Source organism: Salmo salar, chromosome 27 (genome assembly GCF_965601325.2).
Source record: "Salmo salar chromosome 27, fSalSal1, whole genome shotgun sequence".
NCBI lineage: Eukaryota > Metazoa > Chordata > Actinopteri > Salmoniformes > Salmonidae > Salmo > Salmo salar.
Genome location: NC_138317.1, coordinates 32604095 through 32624386, shown reverse-complemented (window position 1 = coordinate 32624386; position 20292 = coordinate 32604095). Strand labels below are relative to the sequence as shown.

At 43.2% G+C, this 20292-nt stretch overlaps 1 protein-coding gene across 2 annotated transcripts in view; it reads left to right on the top strand.

The window, feature by feature from the left end:
• The first annotated feature begins 10 nt into the window (after positions 1 to 10).
• The window catches only part of LOC106588909 (nuclear pore complex protein Nup153), a 36053-nt gene continuing 15771 nt past the window's right edge, over positions 11 to 20292 (top strand). The window contains exons 1-8 of one of the 2 annotated variants that reach the window (XM_014178456.3): positions 11 to 162; positions 8508 to 8718; positions 10644 to 10931; positions 11173 to 11306; positions 15682 to 15810; positions 16958 to 17074; positions 17566 to 17610; positions 17692 to 17745. In XM_014178456.3, coding sequence (XP_014033931.3) covers positions 85 to 162; positions 8508 to 8718; positions 10644 to 10931; positions 11173 to 11306; positions 15682 to 15810; positions 16958 to 17074; positions 17566 to 17610; positions 17692 to 17745 — 1056 coding nt within the window. In that variant the 5' untranslated portion in view covers positions 11 to 84. Of the gene's footprint in view, positions 163 to 8504; positions 8719 to 10643; positions 10932 to 11172; positions 11307 to 15681; positions 15811 to 16957; positions 17075 to 17565; positions 17611 to 17691; positions 17746 to 20292 lie in introns of both variants that reach the window. The other variant, XM_014178455.3, reaches the window with a different exon arrangement.

Sequence of the window (20292 nt, the reverse complement as noted above, 5' to 3'; positions counted from 1 at the left end):
ATGGTATGTTGGAGGACTGAGCGCGCTGAACTCAAGGATATGACAGGACAACTATCTGGCGGCTAGTCGAGATTCGATCTAGCCATGGCGGACACGGGTGGAGGGAAAATTAGAAGCAGAAGATATCATATCGCTTCTAAACCTTACGCCAAAAGCAAACAGGTAAATGAAATGACCAAGTTCGTATGGATGTTCCACATTGAAGGATAGCATGTAGTTTGTTAACAGTTGTCTTTTCGCTCTTGTGTTATTGTTTTCTTTGAGACATTTTGTGCGGCCTAGTCTTAGCGCTCATGGCCTCCACGCTGTGTCAAGCTAGCTAATTTAGCAAAGTGATAGACATTTTGCTGGTTCGGGGAACAAGCTAATATTACCAGCGAATATCTGTTAACAGGTGTGTATCTTTTTAAGACAGTTTACTGTAAGACTAACGGCAGCCATACTTATTTAACACGCTGTCGTGTAGGAATATTGTACTCTACTAGCTTAGACGTAATACTGGCTTCTTGTCAAGTTTGCGTACCTGCTGCGTAGCTATGCATTAGCAAGTAGTTATCTAGGTTATGATGCTAACAGCTAGCCAAATGTACAAGCTAGGTATCATTTGTTAGCTTTTCATTGTCTCGCTGCCAACGTCATTGTCATGTAACGTTCACTATGGCATATCATATCAGTTCTTTGAGGCTTACATTATCTAACTTAAATCATGAAAGTATTTAACTATATATTTTCTATGTTTTTAAATACAGTCGGCAGTGGGGTATATTTCCGTTTCTTATCCGTTTAGCTAGATACTAGTTGCTAGCTAACGTTAATGTGTAGTGCGCACTGTGATAGTTAACGAGTTCGGTAACGTTAGTTAATAAAGTATTGTTTTAGGTCAACCCACATGGTTGACCACTAGCTAAGCAAGTAGAGGCTAGTTAACGTTACGACGTGGTAACAATCTAACGTTACAAAGCAAAGGCAACACAAATACAATAAGTAAACTAACTGTCAACATTAGTCCGTGATGGTAGCTATTCAGTCTGTTACCATATTTCTTTAAATCAAGGCAATATTATGACCTGGTTTTGTACATTTCGAAAGGGGCATAAATGTGAGGCGGTGTGGAAACGTAACCAGTCGTAGCCCAGTGAGAACACACCACAAGAAAGGCGGGATACATATGCACTGAGCATGGTTCATTGATCTCTCTACGTTAGTCGTACTGCTTGCTAGTTGTAGGTGATTTTTTGTTGTTGTGTAGCTACAGTTGGAAATTCGAATATCTGTGTAGTAGCTAACTTGTGTTGCGCTGTTCTTGATATGTATATAGCTTCCTAGCTAATTTCTTATTTATCTAGCTAGATAACGGCAGTGAACTGCAAAAAGTAACTGGGATTTATTGGACTGCTCATCTGATTTTGTAGATTTTTTTTTGCAGGTAAATTCAATACAGGTCCCACTTATTTGACTTGCAACCAGTCTGTTGGATGGGATTTTAGAATGACTGGTCATGGTTGTCCATGTTGTTTAGAACAGGGTCATTCTAAGTCATATCATTATCCAGATTTTCAGGACCATTAACTTGACATGAAATCCCACAGTAGGTTTTCATTGTCCTCAATACATGTCAGTAAATATATATATGTAAATGTGTGTGTATATATATATATATATATATATATATATATTATTATTTATTTTTTTTTAATTTTATTTCAGATGACAGGGACAATGCACCATTTAGGACTGCTACATTGTAGTGATGCACCGATATTAATTTTTTTGACCGATACGATATCTGATATTTTCCTTGCCAAAGAAACGATACAGGTATTTACAATTTTTGCCTCCTTTTAAGCATTCTAGTACAATTAAATAGGTAACACATGGATGCAGCGGTCTAAGGCACTGCATTTGTGTGAGAGGCGTCTCTACAGTCCCTGGTTCGAATCCAGGCTGTATCACATCTGGCTGTGATTGGGAGTCCCATAGGGTGGAGCACAATTGGCCCAGCGTTGGCCGAGGTAGGCCATCATTGGAAATAAGAATTTGTTCTTAACTGACTTGCCTAGTTAAATAAAGGTTACATACCACAATGATCAAAAATACATTTTGTTGGCATTTACGTATGTCCCCATTACCAGTAAGACATAATCAAAACCTATTTCTTTCACTTACATTCTGTGCTGTTTTGTTGTTCATTTGGTCAGTCATGTCATTCTCAACCAGGATTTCTCATACTATGGGGTCTTTGCATGTCAAATAACACTAGTGTTATTTTACCTGAATATGACTGCACGTCACATAATAATTTAACGTGTTCATACATTTTCTACATAGTTATTACACATTGATTGCGCTATCACTCGTATTTCATATTCATCGATATTCATCGATTCATCGATATGTATGCTATGATGCTGGTGAAGTTGTCTCAAGCTCCTACAGTGATGGTCATAAATAAAAGCTCTCTAGCTCATGGATGCAAACAATGTTCTTCCCCAAAAACATAGCGAAACATGTGTTTCAGTAGCTATAGTTAGCTAACTATATAGATAGGTGTCATCTAAAATAACCCTAATTTATAAGACAGTTCTTATTTGATTGATGGTGGTCTGACCCATCTATGAAGCTAGCCACAATAGTGAACTTTGTGGTTAGCCTTTAAAATAAAAGTATGTCATTGACCAAATCTACCATTCCAGTGTTTTACTTGCTATATTGTATTTACTTTGCCACCATGGCCTTTTTTGCCTTTACCTCCCATATCTCACCTCATTTGCTCACATTGTAAATAGACTTATTTTTCTACTGTATTATTGCCTGTATGTTTGTTTTACTCCATGTGTAACTCTGTTGTTGTATGTGTCAAACTGCTTGCTTTATCTTGGCCAGGTCGCAATTGTAAATGAGAACTTGTTCTCAGCTTGCCTACCTGGTTAAATAAAGGTGAAATAAAAAAATTGACAGTGATGCAAATGAATACAAATAGTAGAATTATGCCATAATTGAATAGATCATGATAAACGAGCTTGTAATGTTATATAAAATCAACAAAAGACAATTTGTTATTTTGACAAATCTGTTAATCTCACTGACGTATTATACTTTAGAATTGCATTGGGGCATACTTATTTCACTGTAGAGCCTTACCCCATGTCATTGATCCACAATCCATAGGTATCAGTCTACTCAGTGACACCCAGAGAACATTAGCATCGTACCTCTTATTGCGGGTCTCTGAAACAACTGTGAATTGAGCCACATTTATTGTCAACCTATGTGTATTGAACACTATTCCTGAGGAAAAACAATACTGTGTGGATGTTTTGGAGTCTGATAACTCTGAGGACATGGGAAATAATGTCTTGGGTATTGAGTAGACTGATAGCCCATTTCATTGATCCCCAATCCTTAGGTGAAGCTCTGTAGTGCAAAATGAATGTCAATACATGCAATAGGCTGACTAGTGAGGTGATTTCACACAGTCGCAGTCCCGCGATAAGAGCTACAACGCTAATATTTGCGTAAACTCTTCACAGTTGTGTTCTGTGTAGATCGAGTAGACTGATACCCCATTTCATTGTCACATTCCAACCTTGTTTAACATTATCTAGTCTAAATATTGCATGATTCCACCAATTGTAGTATCCATCTGCATCACTGTCAATGACACCTTTATTTTGAAGGCAAACCGCAAATTCCACTATTGTGCCTAATCCATATTGTGGCTAGCTTCACAACCCGGTCCGGTCGAGCCTCACTAGCCAGATTAAGCTAGCTGGCTACTTATAATGTTAGCTTTAGGCAACAGGGTTAAGTGGCTGGCTAGCTATTTCTTTTAATTTAATGAAGTTCAATTTCAGTAGGCGAACAACAAGTGGCTACCTAGCTAATACTTAGTCACAAGGATTCCAAAATCATTGCTAAGAATAATGAAAATGATTCGTTTCTATTGGTCATTTGTTTTCAGGCTGGTTGTATTGGTGCTAGCTAGGTACCCCAGAAGTTGTGGTCAAACAAAAAATACTTTATTACCAATGCGGTATTGTAAACACATCGTTCATGATTGGTGTTTGCTTGTTTGCAGACTTTTTACAGCTTTGACAGTGCTCCTGATAGTAGTGGTGGCGCTTGGCTTGCACGTGCAAATTCAGAACACACAACATTCTATAATAGAGCTGTGTTATTTGACGTGTATCTTTTTTGAAATGCAAAGACCCGAGCGGTGTTCCATAGTATGTCGTGAAGCTAATAGTAGTGATGCTGTTACTGTATAACTCTGGTAGGGTAACGTGTACCGGTGCTCGACCAGTTGGCGAAAGCGAACATCGCACACGACAGAGAACGGTTGATTGTCAAGGGCAATGGATTCCATTATCTTGGCGTTAATGAATTTTGCCTTTGAGTTGGCTTGCTGAAATTTTCTTACTCTTTCAAATGACTGCTCGACTTGTTGCCTGCTCCATCCACACAGCAGACATTGTGGGTTAGGTTAGGAATGCTGTGTGCCATGTGTAGCGCAAAATGTTGTGCGGCGTCATTACGTCATGTACCTATGTTAAATAGGTATGCATGTCAGCTTTGACATCGGTTTTGCACATTAGCGATAAATTAGACATCGGACCGATACCGATGTTATCATTTTTAGCAAATATCGTCCTATTCCAATATGTTCACTGACTATATTGTGCACCCCTACTAGATTGGTCATTGGAAAGTGAAAGCAGAGAGTCTGCCAGCAGTAATAATAAAGAGCATGTGTAGGCCAAAGCAAACTAGTGGAATGTTTCACTTGGAGTTTACTTTCGACCAGTGAACTCAAACTTCCAGTTGGGGTTTTGTTTGGGCCTACATGTCAGCTGATTATTCCATTTGTTTCATTGGACCCCACAAGCATAAATTCTCACCTATCAACTGGGAAATGCTTGAGAGGGAAGCAGTAGACCTACTCAGTTTTTAATGTAAACGTTTGGAATGGTGTCATCACAGCAGCTTTTTTCATGTTACTGGAGAGTGAAATCACTAATTAATAATTTTGGTTGCGGGGGGGATTTCCAGTAAACCCACTCTCACTTTGTCTGCCATTTTGAACTGTGGTGGACCAACCATGTAGCTTCTCTTAACTTTACAGATAGATTGGGCCTCCCTTGACCGTGCATGCACTCCCTTGTAGATTACCCCCCCTCGTACTGATATAGGAAGGCCTAGTAGTCTTGTTTAAACATGTGTGGTCTCTAGTCAGGAAGTGAGTCATGGAGCTAACTACCTCTAGCTCAGGGGCATATTGTGATATTGTAGGCTCTTCCAGTCATATAGGAAATCATTGCACATAAACATTGCATTTATGTGTTTGTGTGGCGCCACGAGCTAGTGTTGACAGAGGGTTTGAAATCTGGCAGCTTTAGTAGTGGTCCTTAATTATGAGTTATGGTTGTGCTGGCACATGTAATGGGACAGATGCAAGTTCAACTGATGCTCTGTATTACTGTGCGGTGGTTTGAAATGCGCACAGAACTTGGCCTTTTTGGGTTTGAAAAGCCTACGGTCAGTCAGACACATTGTCCAGTTTGTTGTATAGGCTAGCAGCTCTTTGGTTCACTTGAACTTCATCTGTCAATTGTACACTGCCAGACCCTATTCACCCTCATCTCACTGTTTCAACCCCACACAGAAGTGCTTCCTGGGAGAACAATAAGAGCAGCATTCTGGCATGGTCCTGTGGTCTCATGGCCCCATTCACAGGAGAAATGCAGTGTCCTTAAATCCGTAGAATCACAAGAGCTGCGTTCAAAGGCATGCAAGCTCTAAATGGCCCTCTGAGAGGCTGGGCCTGGTACATGGGTTAGTTAGACTTATCTAGAGTGATTGTTTACACTGGTCCGTGCTTGGTAAAACACTGTGGATTTAGTGTGGACAGGTTGAATAGCAGATGCGCTGCGCGACTGGTGCTTTTTACAGATAAGCAGTGCTTTTGCAGTTAAGCAGAAGTGGAGTGGAAGATATGGTCGTTATCAGGAGTAGAAAGCTCCCAAGAGAGTAGACTAGCCGATGTACATGTGAAGTGGTGCTAGCAACATCATTTTTACATCCCCTTGTCCTCTCTTTTTCTCTATACTGCTGCAACAAAAATTTACCCAGGCTTGAGGTTTCTGCAGAACCATTCTAAAAGGACATTTTAGTGTAGTTAATGGAGCTGGGTAGCACTTAGGGACTATCTTGTATTGTGTTATTGGTTTAAAGACAGGAAGCATGTCCCTCGTAACTCGTTGATAGGCTTATATATATATACTGTAGAAGATGGGTGTACTGTTATTGCATTATTAACTGCAGCACCAGCTCCGTGCTGCATCAGACTCTTGTCTGGCCCACTGTTCATTAGTCAAGTTCCCATTGACCCAGGTTTATTTGACACAAGCAATGTCGCAAAAAAAAATTGCGACATGTTTAATGGAAACGGCAGCTATAGGAGAAATGTTTTGAAGATCAACAACTTTTTATCTGTTCGACGGGGTTGATTTTTCTTTTGTCAAACTTACTTGTGACAAATGATTGTTGAATAATTGAGAAGGTATGTTATCAAAGCTCCAATCTCTACATTTAATTCTAAATGCCTACTGCTTGCTTAATCTTTCAAGAATGCCTGACTTGCTTTGCCTCACTTTTCTGGTTGGCTGGATGCAAGTTTCACCATCCAATTATTTCAGCTCTACAGTAAGTTTCACCATGGGCTGTGGCTATACATTGGCAGATGAGACTTATTTGAATATTTCAAGTATTAGTAAATTCTTGCATTCGGTAGCCATCACGTGCTTTGTAAGGCTGGTCATGGCTCACATCAACAGCATCATCCCAGATACCCTAGACCCACTTCAATTCACATACCGCCCCAACAGATCCACAGATGATGCATTCTCTATTGCACTCCACTCCACACTGCTCTTTCCCACCTGGACAAAAGAACAGCTGTGAGAGAATGCTGTTCATTGACTATAGCTCAGCGTTCAAAACCATAGTTTCTTCCAAGCTCATCACTAAGCTAAGGACCCTGGGACTAAACACCTCTCTCTGCAACTGGATCCTGGACTTCCTGACGGGCCGCCCCCAGGTGATAAGGGTAGGCGCCAACACATCTGCCACGCTGATCCTTAACACGGGGGCCCCTCAGAGGTGCGTGCTTAGTCCTCTCCTGTACTCCCTGTTTACCCACGACTGCATGGCCACACCAGGACAGTTGTGAAGAGGGCACGACCACACCTTTCCCCCTCAGAAGACTGAAAATATTTGTCTTGGGTCCCCAGATCCTCAAAGTTCTACAGCTGCACCATCAAGAGCATCCTGACCGGTTGCATCACCGCCTGGTATGGCAACTGCTCGGCATCTGACCGTAAGGCGCTACAGAGGGCAGTGCGTACGGCGTAGTACATAACTGGGGCCAAGCTTCCTGCATCCAGGACCTCTATACTAGGCAGTGTCAGAGGAAAGCCCAAAATATTGTCAGACTCCAGTCACCCAAGTCATAGTGTTGTCTCTACTACCGCAAGTCAAGCAGTACTGGAGCGCCAAGTCTAGGTCCAAAAGGCTCCTTAACAGCTCTTAACCCCAAGCTATAAGACTGCTGAACAATTAATCCAATGGCCACCCTGACTATTTACATTGCCCCCTCCCCCCCAGTGTTTTTTTTTACCCTGCTACTTACTGTTTTATCTATGCATAGTCACTTTACTCCTACCTACATGTACAAATTACTTTGACTAACATGTACCCCCACACATTGACTCAGTACCAGTACCCCTGTATATAGCCTGTTTTTTTGTTTCAGTAAATATATTCTTAACTCAATTTCTTAAACTGCATTGTTGGATAAGGGCTTGTGAGTAAGCATTTCACTGTAAGCTCATCACCTGTTGTATTTGGCGCATGTGACAAATCAAATTTGATTTGATTCTATCCATGCTGGCTTTTGCAGGCTACCTGAGACATGAGACAGATAGATGGGAGGGCATACAGGCTGTCGCCAATTTATTAATGTCGATTTGCCTAAATGGTTAATGGAAACATTTCAACTAATTCATTTTTATTAGACACTCTAGGTTTTAGCAAAACATTTGTTATTCTTTGCTGTGACATTATATACAGCTTTTTATGTCTATAGAAGACCATTTAAATGGAAACACACCGTAGCAGATAATTGTTACATTTTCAATGCAAACGTAGTAAATATTGACACAATCACTGGACAAGTTAATGGAAACATGGCTACTAAGAGCTTTTAAGTAGGGCTTCGCTTGAGAGGAATGACTTTGACGTGCACCCACTGCTCTGTCTCTCGATCAATACCTAGTAACACATTCCTCTCAACACATAACAGTAGATGTTCACCAAATAGATGCTCATCAATATTGTTTTTATTTTCTCATTAAATATCAACTTATTGTCCTAAATATCTCCCTCCTTCCCATTTCTCTCTCCCTCTGCTATTATCTCCATCCTTGTTTCTTCTTTCTGTTCACCAGCAGCAGTCAGGCCTGATTAGTCGAGTGACAGACACAGTCAAGAGCATCGTTCCTTCCTGGATGCAGAAATACTTCACAAACGGGGAGACTGCAGAAGGGGGAGGGGCCATGTTGGGGGAGGAGCCGAACAGTCAGGCCCCTCCTAATGGCAGCGAGGAGTTAGACCCCCTTCCTGATGGATGGGACTCTGCGGAGCCCGCTACCACTAATACAGGTGAGCTGATATGGCATATTATACAGTATATCAAATATATTTATGCCATATGGCAGAGATCTAGCACATTGGGGTCGTAATATATTTTCATATATTTTATCCTTTGTTTTGTGATTGTGTAGCCTAATTCCAGTAGTCGTATTTATTATGGATCCCCATTAGCTGCTGCCCGCTCTTCCTGGGGTCCGGCAAAATTTAAGGCAGTTATACAATTTTAACAACATTACAATACATTCATTATAGAATTCACAACACTAAGTTTGTGCCCTCAGGCCCATACTTCACTACAGGTCAAAAGTTTTAGAACACCTACTCATTCAAGGGTTTTTCTTTATTTGTACTATTTTCTACATTGTAGAGTAATAGTGAAGACATCAAAACTATGAAATAACACATGGAATCATGTAGTAACCAAAAAAGTGTGTTTATATTTGAGATTCTTCAAATAGCCACCCTTTGCCTTCATGACAGCTTTGCTCTCTTGGCATTCTCTCAACCAGCTTCACCTGGAATGCATTTCAGTTAACAGGTATACCTTATTAATAGTTAATTTGTGGAATTTCATTCCTTCTTAATGTGTTTGAGCCAATATAGCCCTATTTGGTATAATACCAAGCCCATATTATGGCAAGAACAGCTCAAATAAGCAAAGAGAGACAACAGTCCATAATTACTTTAAGACATGAAGTTCAGTCAATACGGAAAATTTCAAGAACTTTGAAATTTCTTCAAGTGCAGTCGCATAAACCATCAAGCGCTATGATGAAACTGGCTCTCATGAGGACAGCCACAGGAATGGAAGACCCAGAGGTACCTCTGCTACAGAGGATAAGTTCATTTGTTACCAGCCTCAGAAATTGCAGCACAAATAAATGCTTCAGAGTTCAAGTAACAGACACCTCTGAACAGTTTATGTTGAGATGAGACTGCTTGAATCAGGCCTTCAAGGTTGAATTGGTGCAAAGAAACCACTACTAAAGGACACCAATAAGAAGAGACTTGCTTGGGCCAAGAAACACAAGCAATGGACATTAGACCGGTAGAAATTTGTCCTTTTGGTCTGGAGTCCAAATTTGAGATTTTTGGTTCCAACTGCCATGTCTTTGTGAGACACGGTGTGGGTGAACGGATGATCTCCACGTGCATTTCCCACCGTGAAGCATGGAGGAGGTGGTGTGGGGGTGCTTTGCTGGTGACACTGTCAATGATTTATTTAGAATTCAATGCACACTTATCCAGCATGGCTACCACAGCATTCTGCAGCGATATATATTGTCCTGTTTTTCAACAGGACAATGGCTGTGTAAGTGCTATTTTACCAAGAAGGAGAGTGATGGAGTGCTGCATCAAATGACCTAGCCTCCACAATCCACGACTTCAACCAAACTGAGATGGTTTGGGATGAGTCGGACCGCAGAGTGAGGGAAAAGCAGCCAACAAGTGCTCAGCATGTGGGAACTGCCAAGAGTGCGCAAAGCCATCATCAACTCAAAGGGTGGCTATTTGAAGAATCTCAAATATAAAACACACTTTTTTGGTTACTACATGATTCCATGTGTTATTTCATAGATTTGATGTCTTCACTATTATTCTACAATGTAGAAAATAGTACAAATAAAGAAAAACCCTTGAATGAGTAGGTGTTCTAAAACTTTTCACCGGTAGTGTATCTAACACACAAAATCCATGACTTCCTGATTCTACCTGGATTATGTTGGAGAGGCTTCCATTAAAGAACACCTGTGTTCTGTTAGACAGCTCTTTAGCCACAATATAGGAGGTGTAAAGCCATAACACTGTTTTTGTGCAGCAGACTCATCGTTAATGTCAAAAGCCTGGAGAAGGGTCCCCTTCATTGCAATTTTGAAGCTCAAAATATGGATCAACCCATCTTAACCCTAGTCATTTCTCCTCCACCCCTCCAGAGCCTTCGACAAGCAGGGTATCCCTGAACTTCCAGGATGTTCTGTCAAGGCCCCCCCTCAACCGCTCCCACCTCCATTTCCCCTCTCTGGACTCCTCCCCGGCCCTGGGGAGACCAAGCTCCCTTTTTTCCCAGCCCTCCACCTCCTCCGCCCCCTTCGCTGGGGGCCCCTTCGCTGGGGCGTCGACCAGCTTCTCCCTAGTCAAGGAGATCAAGGACAACAGCTCCCAGCACGAGGATGACAACATCTCCACCACCAGCGGCTTCTCATCACGCGCATCAGAAAAAGGTAGTGTGGATTGTGTGTGGTAAGAGTACTGAATCACGTTTTCGCCACGAACAATCCTGTTGAGTTCTAGAGTCAGCAGAATATATTTTAATGGTTGAAAGTGGCTTTAAGAAATCATTTCCCAAATTTTGAAAATAACATTTTAGCATCCATAGCCAGTACTACTGAAAATCAGTCCTTTGTTACATATTTGCATGACACAAGTTTGAGTAATCACACTATGTCTCTTCTCTGTACCCAGATGTACCAAACTTTAAGACCACGTCGCTACCCCAGCTCTGTTCTCTGGAGATGGACCGGACCCACTCTGGGCCCCAGCAGTCCAGTCTCAAGAAGCCTGCGTTCAACCTGTCTGTCTTTGGGACGTCCTCCACTGTGAGTGTCAGTCAGTCAAGTCAGTCCTCCACTGTGAGTGTCAGTCAGTCAAGTCAGTCCTCCACTGTGAGTGTCAGTCAGTCAAGTCAGTCCTCCACTGTGAGTGTCAGTCAGTCAAGTCAGTCCTCCACTGTGAGTGTCAGTCAGTCAAGTCAGTCCTCCACTGTGAGTGTCAGTCAGTCAAGTCAGTCCTCCACTGTGAGTGTCAGTCAGTCAAGTCAGTCCTCCACTGTGAGTGTCAGTCAGTCAAGTCAGTCCTCCACTGTGAGTGTCAGTCAGTCAAGTCAGTCCTCCACTGTGAGTGTCAGTCAGTCAAGTCAGTCCTCCACTGTGAGTGTCAGTCAGTCAAGTCAGTCCTCCACTGTGAGTGTCAGTCAGTCAAGTCAGTCCTCCACTGTGAGTGTCAGTCAGTCAAGTCAGTCCTCCACTGTGAGTGTCAGTCAGTCAAGTCAGTCCTCCACTGTGAGTGTCAGTCAGTCAAGTCAGTCCTCCACTGTGAGTGTCAGTCAGTCAAGTCAGTCCTCCACTGTGAGTGTCAGTCAGTCAAGTCAGTCCTCCACTGTGAGTGTCAGTCAGTCAAGTCAGTCCTCCACTGTGAGTGTCAGTCAGTCAAGTCAGTCCTCCACTGTGAGTGTCAGTCAGTCAAGTCAGTCCTCCACTGTGAGTGTCAGTCAGTCAAGTCAGTCCTCCACTGTGAGTGTCAGTCAGTCAAGTCAGTCCTCCACTGTGAGTGTCAGTCAGTCAAGTCAGTCCTCCACTGTGAGTGTCAGTCAGTCAAGTCAGTCCTCCACTGTGAGTGTCAGTCAGTCAAGTCAGTCCTCCACTGTGAGTGTCAGTCAGTCAAGTCAGTCCTCCACTGTGAGTGTCAGTCAGTCAAGTCAGTCCTCCACTGTGAGTGTCAGTCAGTCAAGTCAGTCCTCCACTGTGAGTGTCAGTCAGTCAAGTCAGTCCTCCACTGTGAGTGTCAGTCAGTCAAGTCAGTCCTCCACTGTGAGTGTCAGTCAGTCAAGTCAGTCCTCCACTGTGAGTGTCAGTCAGTCAAGTCAGTCCTCCACTGTGAGTGTCAGTCAGTCAAGTCAGTCCTCCACTGTGAGTGTCAGTCAGTCAAGTCAGTCCTCCACTGTGAGTGTCAGTCAGTCAAGTCAGTCCTCCACTGTGAGTGTCAGTCAGTCAAGTCAGTCCTCCACTGTGAGTGTCAGTCAGTCAAGTCAGTCCTCCACTGTGAGTGTCAGTCAGTCAAGTCAGTCCTCCACTGTGAGTGTCAGTCAGTCAAGTCAGTCCTCCACTGTGAGTGTCAGTCAGTCAAGTCAGTCCTCCACTGTGAGTGTCAGTCAGTCAAGTCAGTCCTCCACTGTGAGTGTCAGTCAGTCAAGTCAGTCCTCCACTGTGAGTGTCAGTCAGTCAAGTCAGTCCTCCACTGTGAGTGTCAGTCAGTCAAGTCAGTCCTCCACTGTGAGTGTCAGTCAGTCAAGTCAGTCCTCCACTGTGAGTGTCAGTCAGTCAAGTCAGTCCTCCACTGTGAGTGTCAGTCAGTCAAGTCAGTCCTCCACTGTGAGTGTCAGTCAGTCAAGTCAGTCCTCCACTGTGAGTGTCAGTCAGTCAAGTCAGTCCTCCACTGTGAGTGTCAGTCAGTCAAGTCAGTCCTCCACTGTGAGTGTCAGTCAGTCAAGTCAGTCCTCCACTGTGAGTGTCAGTCAGTCAAGTCAGTCCTCCACTGTGAGTGTCAGTCAGTCAAGTCAGTCCTCCACTGTGAGTGTCAGTCAGTCAAGTCAGTCCTCCACTGTGAGTGTCAGTCAGTCAAGTCAGTCCTCCACTGTGAGTGTCAGTCAGTCAAGTCAGTCCTCCACTGTGAGTGTCAGTCAGTCAAGTCAGTCCTCCACTGTGAGTGTCAGTCAGTCAAGTCAGTCCTCCACTGTGAGTGTCAGTCAGTCAAGTCAGTCCTCCACTGTGAGTGTCAGTCAGTCAAGTCAGTCCTCCACTGTGAGTGTCAGTCAGTCAAGTCAGTCCTCCACTGTGAGTGTCAGTCAGTCAAGTCAGTCCTCCACTGTGAGTGTCAGTCAGTCAAGTCAGTCCTCCACTGTGAGTGTCAGTCAGTCAAGTCAGTCCTCCACTGTGAGTGTCAGTCAGTCAAGTCAGTCCTCCACTGTGAGTGTCAGTCAGTCAAGTCAGTCCTCCACTGTGAGTGTCAGTCAGTCAAGTCAGTCCTCCACTGTGAGTGTCAGTCAGTCAGTCAAGTCAGTCCTCCACTGTGAGTGTCAGTCAGTCAGTCAAGTCAGTCCTCCACTGTGAGTGTCAGTCAGTCAGTCAAGTCAGTCCTCCACTGTGAGTGTCAGTCAGTCAGTCAAGTCAGTCCTCCACTGTGAGTGTCAGTCAGTCAGTCAAGTCAGTCCTCCACTGTGAGTGTCAGTCAGTCAGTCAAGTCAGTCCTCCACTGTGAGTGTCAGTCAGTCAGTCAAGTCAGTCCTCCACTGTGAGTGTCAGTCAGTCAGTCAAGTCAGTCCTCCACTGTGAGTGTCAGTCAGTCAGTCAAGTCAGTCCTCCACTGTGAGTGTCAGTCAGTCAGTCAAGTCAGTCCTCCACTGTGAGTGTCAGTCAGTCAGTCAAGTCAGTCCTCCACTGTGAGTGTCAGTCAGTCAGTCAAGTCAGTCCTCCACTGTGAGTGTCAGTCAGTCAGTCAAGTCAGTCCTCCACTGTGAGTGTCAGTCAGTCAGTCAAGTCAGTCCTCCACTGTGAGTGTCAGTCAGTCAGTCAAGTCAGTCTCCACTGTGAGTGTCAGTCAGTCAGTCAAGTCAGTCCTCCACTGTGAGTGTCAGTCAGTCAGTCAAGTCAGTCCTCCACTGTGAGTGTCAGTCAGTCAGTCAAGTCAGTCCTCCACTGTGAGTGTCAGTCAGTCAGTCAAGTCAGTCCTCCACTGTGAGTGTCAGTCAGTCAGTCAAGTCAGTCCTCCACTGTGAGTGTCAGTCAGTCAGTCAAGTCAGTCCTCCACTGTGAGTGTCAGTCAGTCAGTCAAGTCAGTCCTCCACTGTGAGTCAAGTCAGTCCTCCACTGTGAGTCAAGTCAGTCTTCCACTGTGAGTGTGTCAGTCAAGTCAGTCCTCCACTGTGAGTCAAGTCAGTCCTCCACTGTGAGTCAAGTCAGTCCTCCACTGTGAGTGTCAGTCAGTCAAGTCAGTCCTCCACTGTGAGTGTCAGTCAGTCAGTCAAGTCAGTCCTCCACTGTGAGTGTCAGTCAGTCAGTCAAGTCAGTCCTCCACTGTGAGTGTCAGTCAGTCAGTCAAGTCAGTCCTCCACTGTGAGTGTCAGTCAGTCAGTCAAGTCAGTCCTCCACTGTGAGTGTCAGTCAGTCAGTCAAGTCAGTCCTCCACTGTGAGTGTCAGTCAGTCAGTCAAGTCAGTCCTCCACTGTGAGTGTCAGTCAGTCAGTCAAGTCAGTCCTCCACTGTGAGTGTCAGTCAGTCAGTCAAGTCAGTCTTCCACTGTGAGTGTGTCAGTCAAGTCAGTCCTCCACTGTGAGTCAAGTCAGTCCTCCACTGTGAGTCAAGTCAGTCTTCCACTGTGAGTGTGTCAGTCAAGTCAGTCCTCCACTGTGAGTCAAGTCAGTCCTCCACTGTGAGTCAAGTCAGTCCTCCACTGTGAGTGTCAGTCAGTCAAGTCAGTCCTCCACTGTGAGTGTCAGTCAGTCAAGTCAGTCCTCCACTGTGAGTGTCAGTCAGTCAAGTCAGTCCTCCACTGTGAGTGTCAGTCAGTCAAGTCAGTCCTCCACTGTGAGTGTCAGTCAGTCAAGTCAGTCCTCCACTGTGAGTGTCAGTCAGTCAGTCAAGTCAGTCCTCCACTGTGAGTGTCAGTCAGTCAGTCAAGTCAGTCCTCCACTGTGAGTCAAGTCAGTCCTCCACTGTGAGTCAAGTCAGTCTTCCACTGTGAGTGTGTCAGTCAAGTCAGTCCTCCACTGTGAGTCAAGTCAGTCCTCCACTGTGAGTCAAGTCAGTCCTCCACTGTGAGTGTGTCAGTCAAGTCAGTCCTCCACTGTGAGTCAAGTCAGTCCTCCACTGTGAGTCAAGTCAGTCCTCCACTGTGAGTCAAGTCAGTCCTCCACTGTGAGTCAAGTCAGTCCTCCACTGTGATTTAAGTCAGTCCTCCACTGTGAGTGTCAGTCAGTCAAGTCAGTCCTCCACTGTGAGTGTCAGTCGAGATTCCGCAAACTCTAACATTACTTGCTTAGCTATCGATGTTACGGTGATTTACTTTGACCAGCTGCAATAATGACCGATTCGTTACAAGAAAACCTGCATACATACATACATACATGTGGCTTGGAAACTGTTTTTGAGCCGTTGTGATTGTTTGACATGCGGCCTCCATGTTTTTCTTGTCCACTAGTCTACGTTGAGCAGTTCAGTGCTGAACGCCAGTCAGTTGGGGGATTCCCCCTTCTACCCAGGGAAGACTACCTACGGGGGAGCAGCTGCTGTTAGAACAGCCCGCTCACGCACAGCCACACCTTACCAGGTAATGCTCCCCACTCCACTACAACTCACAAGTGTTTTCCCTATAGATTTTCTCCTCGGCAAGCAATACCCCCCCCCCTCCCCCCAAAAGCAATATTCTGGCCTGCCAGCACCAACATTTTAATTTCAAACGGATAGGAGATATTATGTTCGTCACGGGAAATAGAGATGTGATGCCCTGTGCTGAATAATAACAGATATTATGTTAGTCAGGGGAAATAGAGATGTGATGCCCTGTGCTGAATAATAACAGATATTATGTTAGTCAGGGGAAATAGAGATGTGATGCCCTGTGCTGAATAATAACAGATATTATGTTAGTCAGGGCAAATAGAGCTGTGACGATCTGATTAATAACAGATATTATGTTCGTCAGGGGAAATAGAGCTGTAGGGAACATGTTAGAGTTGAGAAATCTGCTGTTTTATATTGAAAGTGAAGTGTTATTTTGTTTCCTGAATTGAGTGATCGGGGCGTGCAACTATAGTTTTCCTTCACAGAAAATACATTATTGCGACACATTCGGCAGAACATAGCTTCACAGAAGTGCATCACTATTTGGCTAGCAGCCACACAAGTAAAATTGCTTTTTTGCAAAAATGATGCATGGCCATCATATTTCTGTTTATCATAGAAATAATATATCCATCTACATTTCCTAATGTTTTTCTTGAAGTTAGTCTTGTATTTTACCAAAGAACTAGGCTGGCTACACTGAGAAAAGTACCTACACTTCAGTCTGAGCGCTGTCTGCTGACAGGATGCACATTTGTGAATTCTCATCCGAGTGGAGAAGTGCAACTGAAGCACACAATTAGTCTGATGCTCGGCAGAAATTACAATAAGAAGCATTTTAGATCTGTGTTTCTAAAACACAGCAATATTTTTCTTATGCGTGATCTTTTTTCCTGCGATAACGCCACCCCTGAGCTGTTTGATGCCTTGTGCTGAACATTAACAGGAGGTACAGGGTATTAACCTGCAGCACGACTTGACCAAAGCTCTGCCTTTCCACCACTGCTGTTTAACTAACCTGACATTCATTCAAACCATGTTTGCCGTTAACCATTTTGTGGCAAATGTTTTTTTTGAATAGTGCTTCTCTATGTAAATAGAATGTGATTGATGGATGTGTATTTCCCCTCTAGGCTCCATTGCGGCGGCAGATCAAGGCTAAGCCTGCTGGGGCTCCGCCCTGTGGGGTGACCAGCGCTACCGCCCGACGCATCTTACAGTCCCTGGAGCGGATGTCCAGCCCCCTCGCTGTGTGTACCAATAAAGTTGTTTACATTGAATTAAATATGGAACCCTCAGATTCGCATTATCAGGGGCCATTTCAGCTTGGCAGAATGGCTACAGAACCATCTGATAGAAAAGTGTTGTATAGATCCTCTGTGTATATAGTATTAGTGTCAGCTCTTAGGCCTACATTTCTGTCGAAGCCATTTGTAGTGGTGAATCCTCACAAGGAAATAATGTTTACGTGTCAAGCAGTGGAGGCTGCTTAGGTGAGAACAGCTCATAATAATGGCTGGAACGGAGCGAATGGCATCAAACACATGGAAACCATATGTTTGTATTTTATTTCTTTCCACTCATTCTGCTCCAGCCATTACCATGAGTCCGTCCTCCTCAATTAAGGTGCCACCAACCTCCTGTGGTGTCCATTTGGCTACCAAGCTATGGTAAATATTTCTGTCTCTGTAGGAAGTTATTTATGGTAACAAATGCATCATTTGTGTGTTTGTCTTAACAGGATGCCAAAAGAATCCCCTCTACGGTGTCCTCTCCCTTGTCAAAAGTAAGTGTTGTGAATTTCTCTCTTTTTATTATTCTCAATTGTTGTCACATAGCTCACATTTCTTTCTCTTATGTCCTGCAGTCCCCTGATGGCAGCACTCTAGACCTTTCACATTTCCAGGCCCCCAAAAAACGGGTACGTGTTTGAGACTCCGACCCTTTATCGTGGACATTTTGCTTGTATCATTACGGTAAATAACCTACTAGAGAAATGTGAATTTTGAAGTGAAGTAATTTTGCCAATATGGATGATTCTGAATGGGACAATTGATAGCTACAACAGTCAAAAGCCCTATTCGGACGTGATTTAGTTTTACTGGAGGAGGTTGGGTAATGTAATTATGTGCTTGCGCACAGAAGACCACAACTGTAATTTCAGTCCTGTCCGAATCTTTCATGTCAGTTATTTTTACATTACAGGAGAGTAATAATTCCAGCCAGAATAATATATTTTTTTGTGAACTCGAAGGTCCTCTGAAAGTACTAGTCCCGTGCGAATCGACATCCCTGTGTTTTGAGAGAAATGTCTGAGTTTATTGCGCCTATTTAATGTAACCCTTGCTATTAATAGATCGCAAAGCAGCATACAACTGACCTAAATGTTTGGAAATAAGATCAATTTCTCATCCATAGCCTTAAAACGCATCTCGGGTGCAAGTGCGCTGTTTAACTCACATCTGAAGGCATTAACCTCTTGGGGCTAGGTGGGACGCTAGCGTGCCACCTGTGGTGCACTCCATCAACAGCAGGTGCATTTCAAGAGCGGCAAATTTGAATCCAAATAAATGTCAAAATTCAAATTTTTCAAAAATACAACTATGTTACACCATTTGAAAGATAAACATCTCCTTAATCTAACCACGTTTTACGATTTCAAAAAGGTTTTACGGCGAAAGCATAAATTTAGAGTATGTTAGGACAGTACATTTACAAGAGTTGTGTGTAATGTTTTGTCAAGTCAAAGACAGGGTCACCAAAACCATAAAACCAGCTAAAATGATACACTAACCTTTTACAATCTCCATCAGATGACACTCCTAGGACATTATGTTAGACAATGCATGCATTTTTAGTTCTATCAAGTTCATATTTATATACAAAAACAGCGTTTTACTATGGCATTGATGTTGAGGAAATCGTTTCCCTCCAATAACCGGCGAACGTACAGCAGATCGCTAAAATATTCACATGATTGTGATCACACTTACTCAATTCAAATATTATGGCGACACGATACCAGAGATGGTATGGTTTAGAAACTTGGGAACCAAGCTCGAGTTATCAGTGGGGCCCTATCACCTGGACATGTTGAAATATCTTCACGCCTAGAATAAAAAACGTCTGGGTTTTCGTCATAACTGTCAATTTAGTGAGAAAAAAGAAAGAATTACAGGGGGCAGTTTGGAAAAAAGCTAATCCCTTCCGAATCGTCTGTAGTAATGAACATTCTGAAGTGATAATTATATAACCAACGTTCTGTAGTAATACTAGTCCCGTGCGACTAGGGCTAAAGTAGTTTTATGGGTAGTATATATAACTAGTGCACATTAACTTCTATGGGCTACGTGGGACGCTAGCGTCCCACCTGCGGGACACAGGCAGTGAAATATCAGGGCGGCAAATTCAAAAACAACAAAATGTCATCGTTGTATGTTTGAGAAAGTTGAATTATTTTACACCATTTTAAAGATACACTTCTCCTTGATGTAACCACATTGTCCGATTTCAAAAAGGCTTTACAGCGAAAGCAAAACATTAGATTATGTTAGGAGAGTACATAGACAAAAATAATCACACAGCCATTTTCCAAGCAAGGACGTGTCATTAAAACCCAAAACACAGCTAAATGAAGCACTAACCTTTGACGATCTTCATCAGATGACACTCCTAGGACATTGTTACACGATACATGTATGTTTTGTTCGATAAAGTTCATATTTATATCCGAAAACAGCATTTTACATTGGCGCGTGATGTTCAGAAAATGTATTCCCACCAAAACGTCTGGTGAATGTGCACATCAATTTACAAAAATACTCATCATAAACGTTGACAATATATATAACAATTATTTAAAGAATTATAATGGACTACTCCTGGATGCAACTGCTGTGTCAGATTTTAAAATAGCTTTTACGGAGAAAGCACATTTTTCAATATTCTGAGTACATAGCTCAGCCATCACGGCGAGCTATTCAGACACCCGCCAAGTTCGGGGCAACCTAAACTCAGAATTAGTATTAGAAATATTCTCTTACCTTTGCTGATCTTCGTCAGAATGCACTCCCAGGACTGCTACTTCCACATGAAATGTTGTTTTTGTTTGAAATAATCCATATTTATGTACAAATACTGCCGTTTTGTTCGTGCGTACAGATCACTTATCCGAAGGCATAACGCGCGAGCGCGGAATGAGAGACAAAGTCAAAATGTTCCATTACCGTACTTAGAAGCATGTCAAATGCTGTTTAAAATCAGTCTTTATGGTATTTTTAACGTAAAATTGCGATTTAATATTCAAACTGGACAATGGCATATTCATTCAAGTAGAAAAAGAAGGTACAGCGTGCTAGCGTGACCGCGCATATCCAATCCCTTTGTTGCCAGGCAGTCCACTCAGAAACTGAGCTCCTATTATCTGCCCAGTGACAGGAGAATGCTCAATCCACTTTCTGAAGGCTTT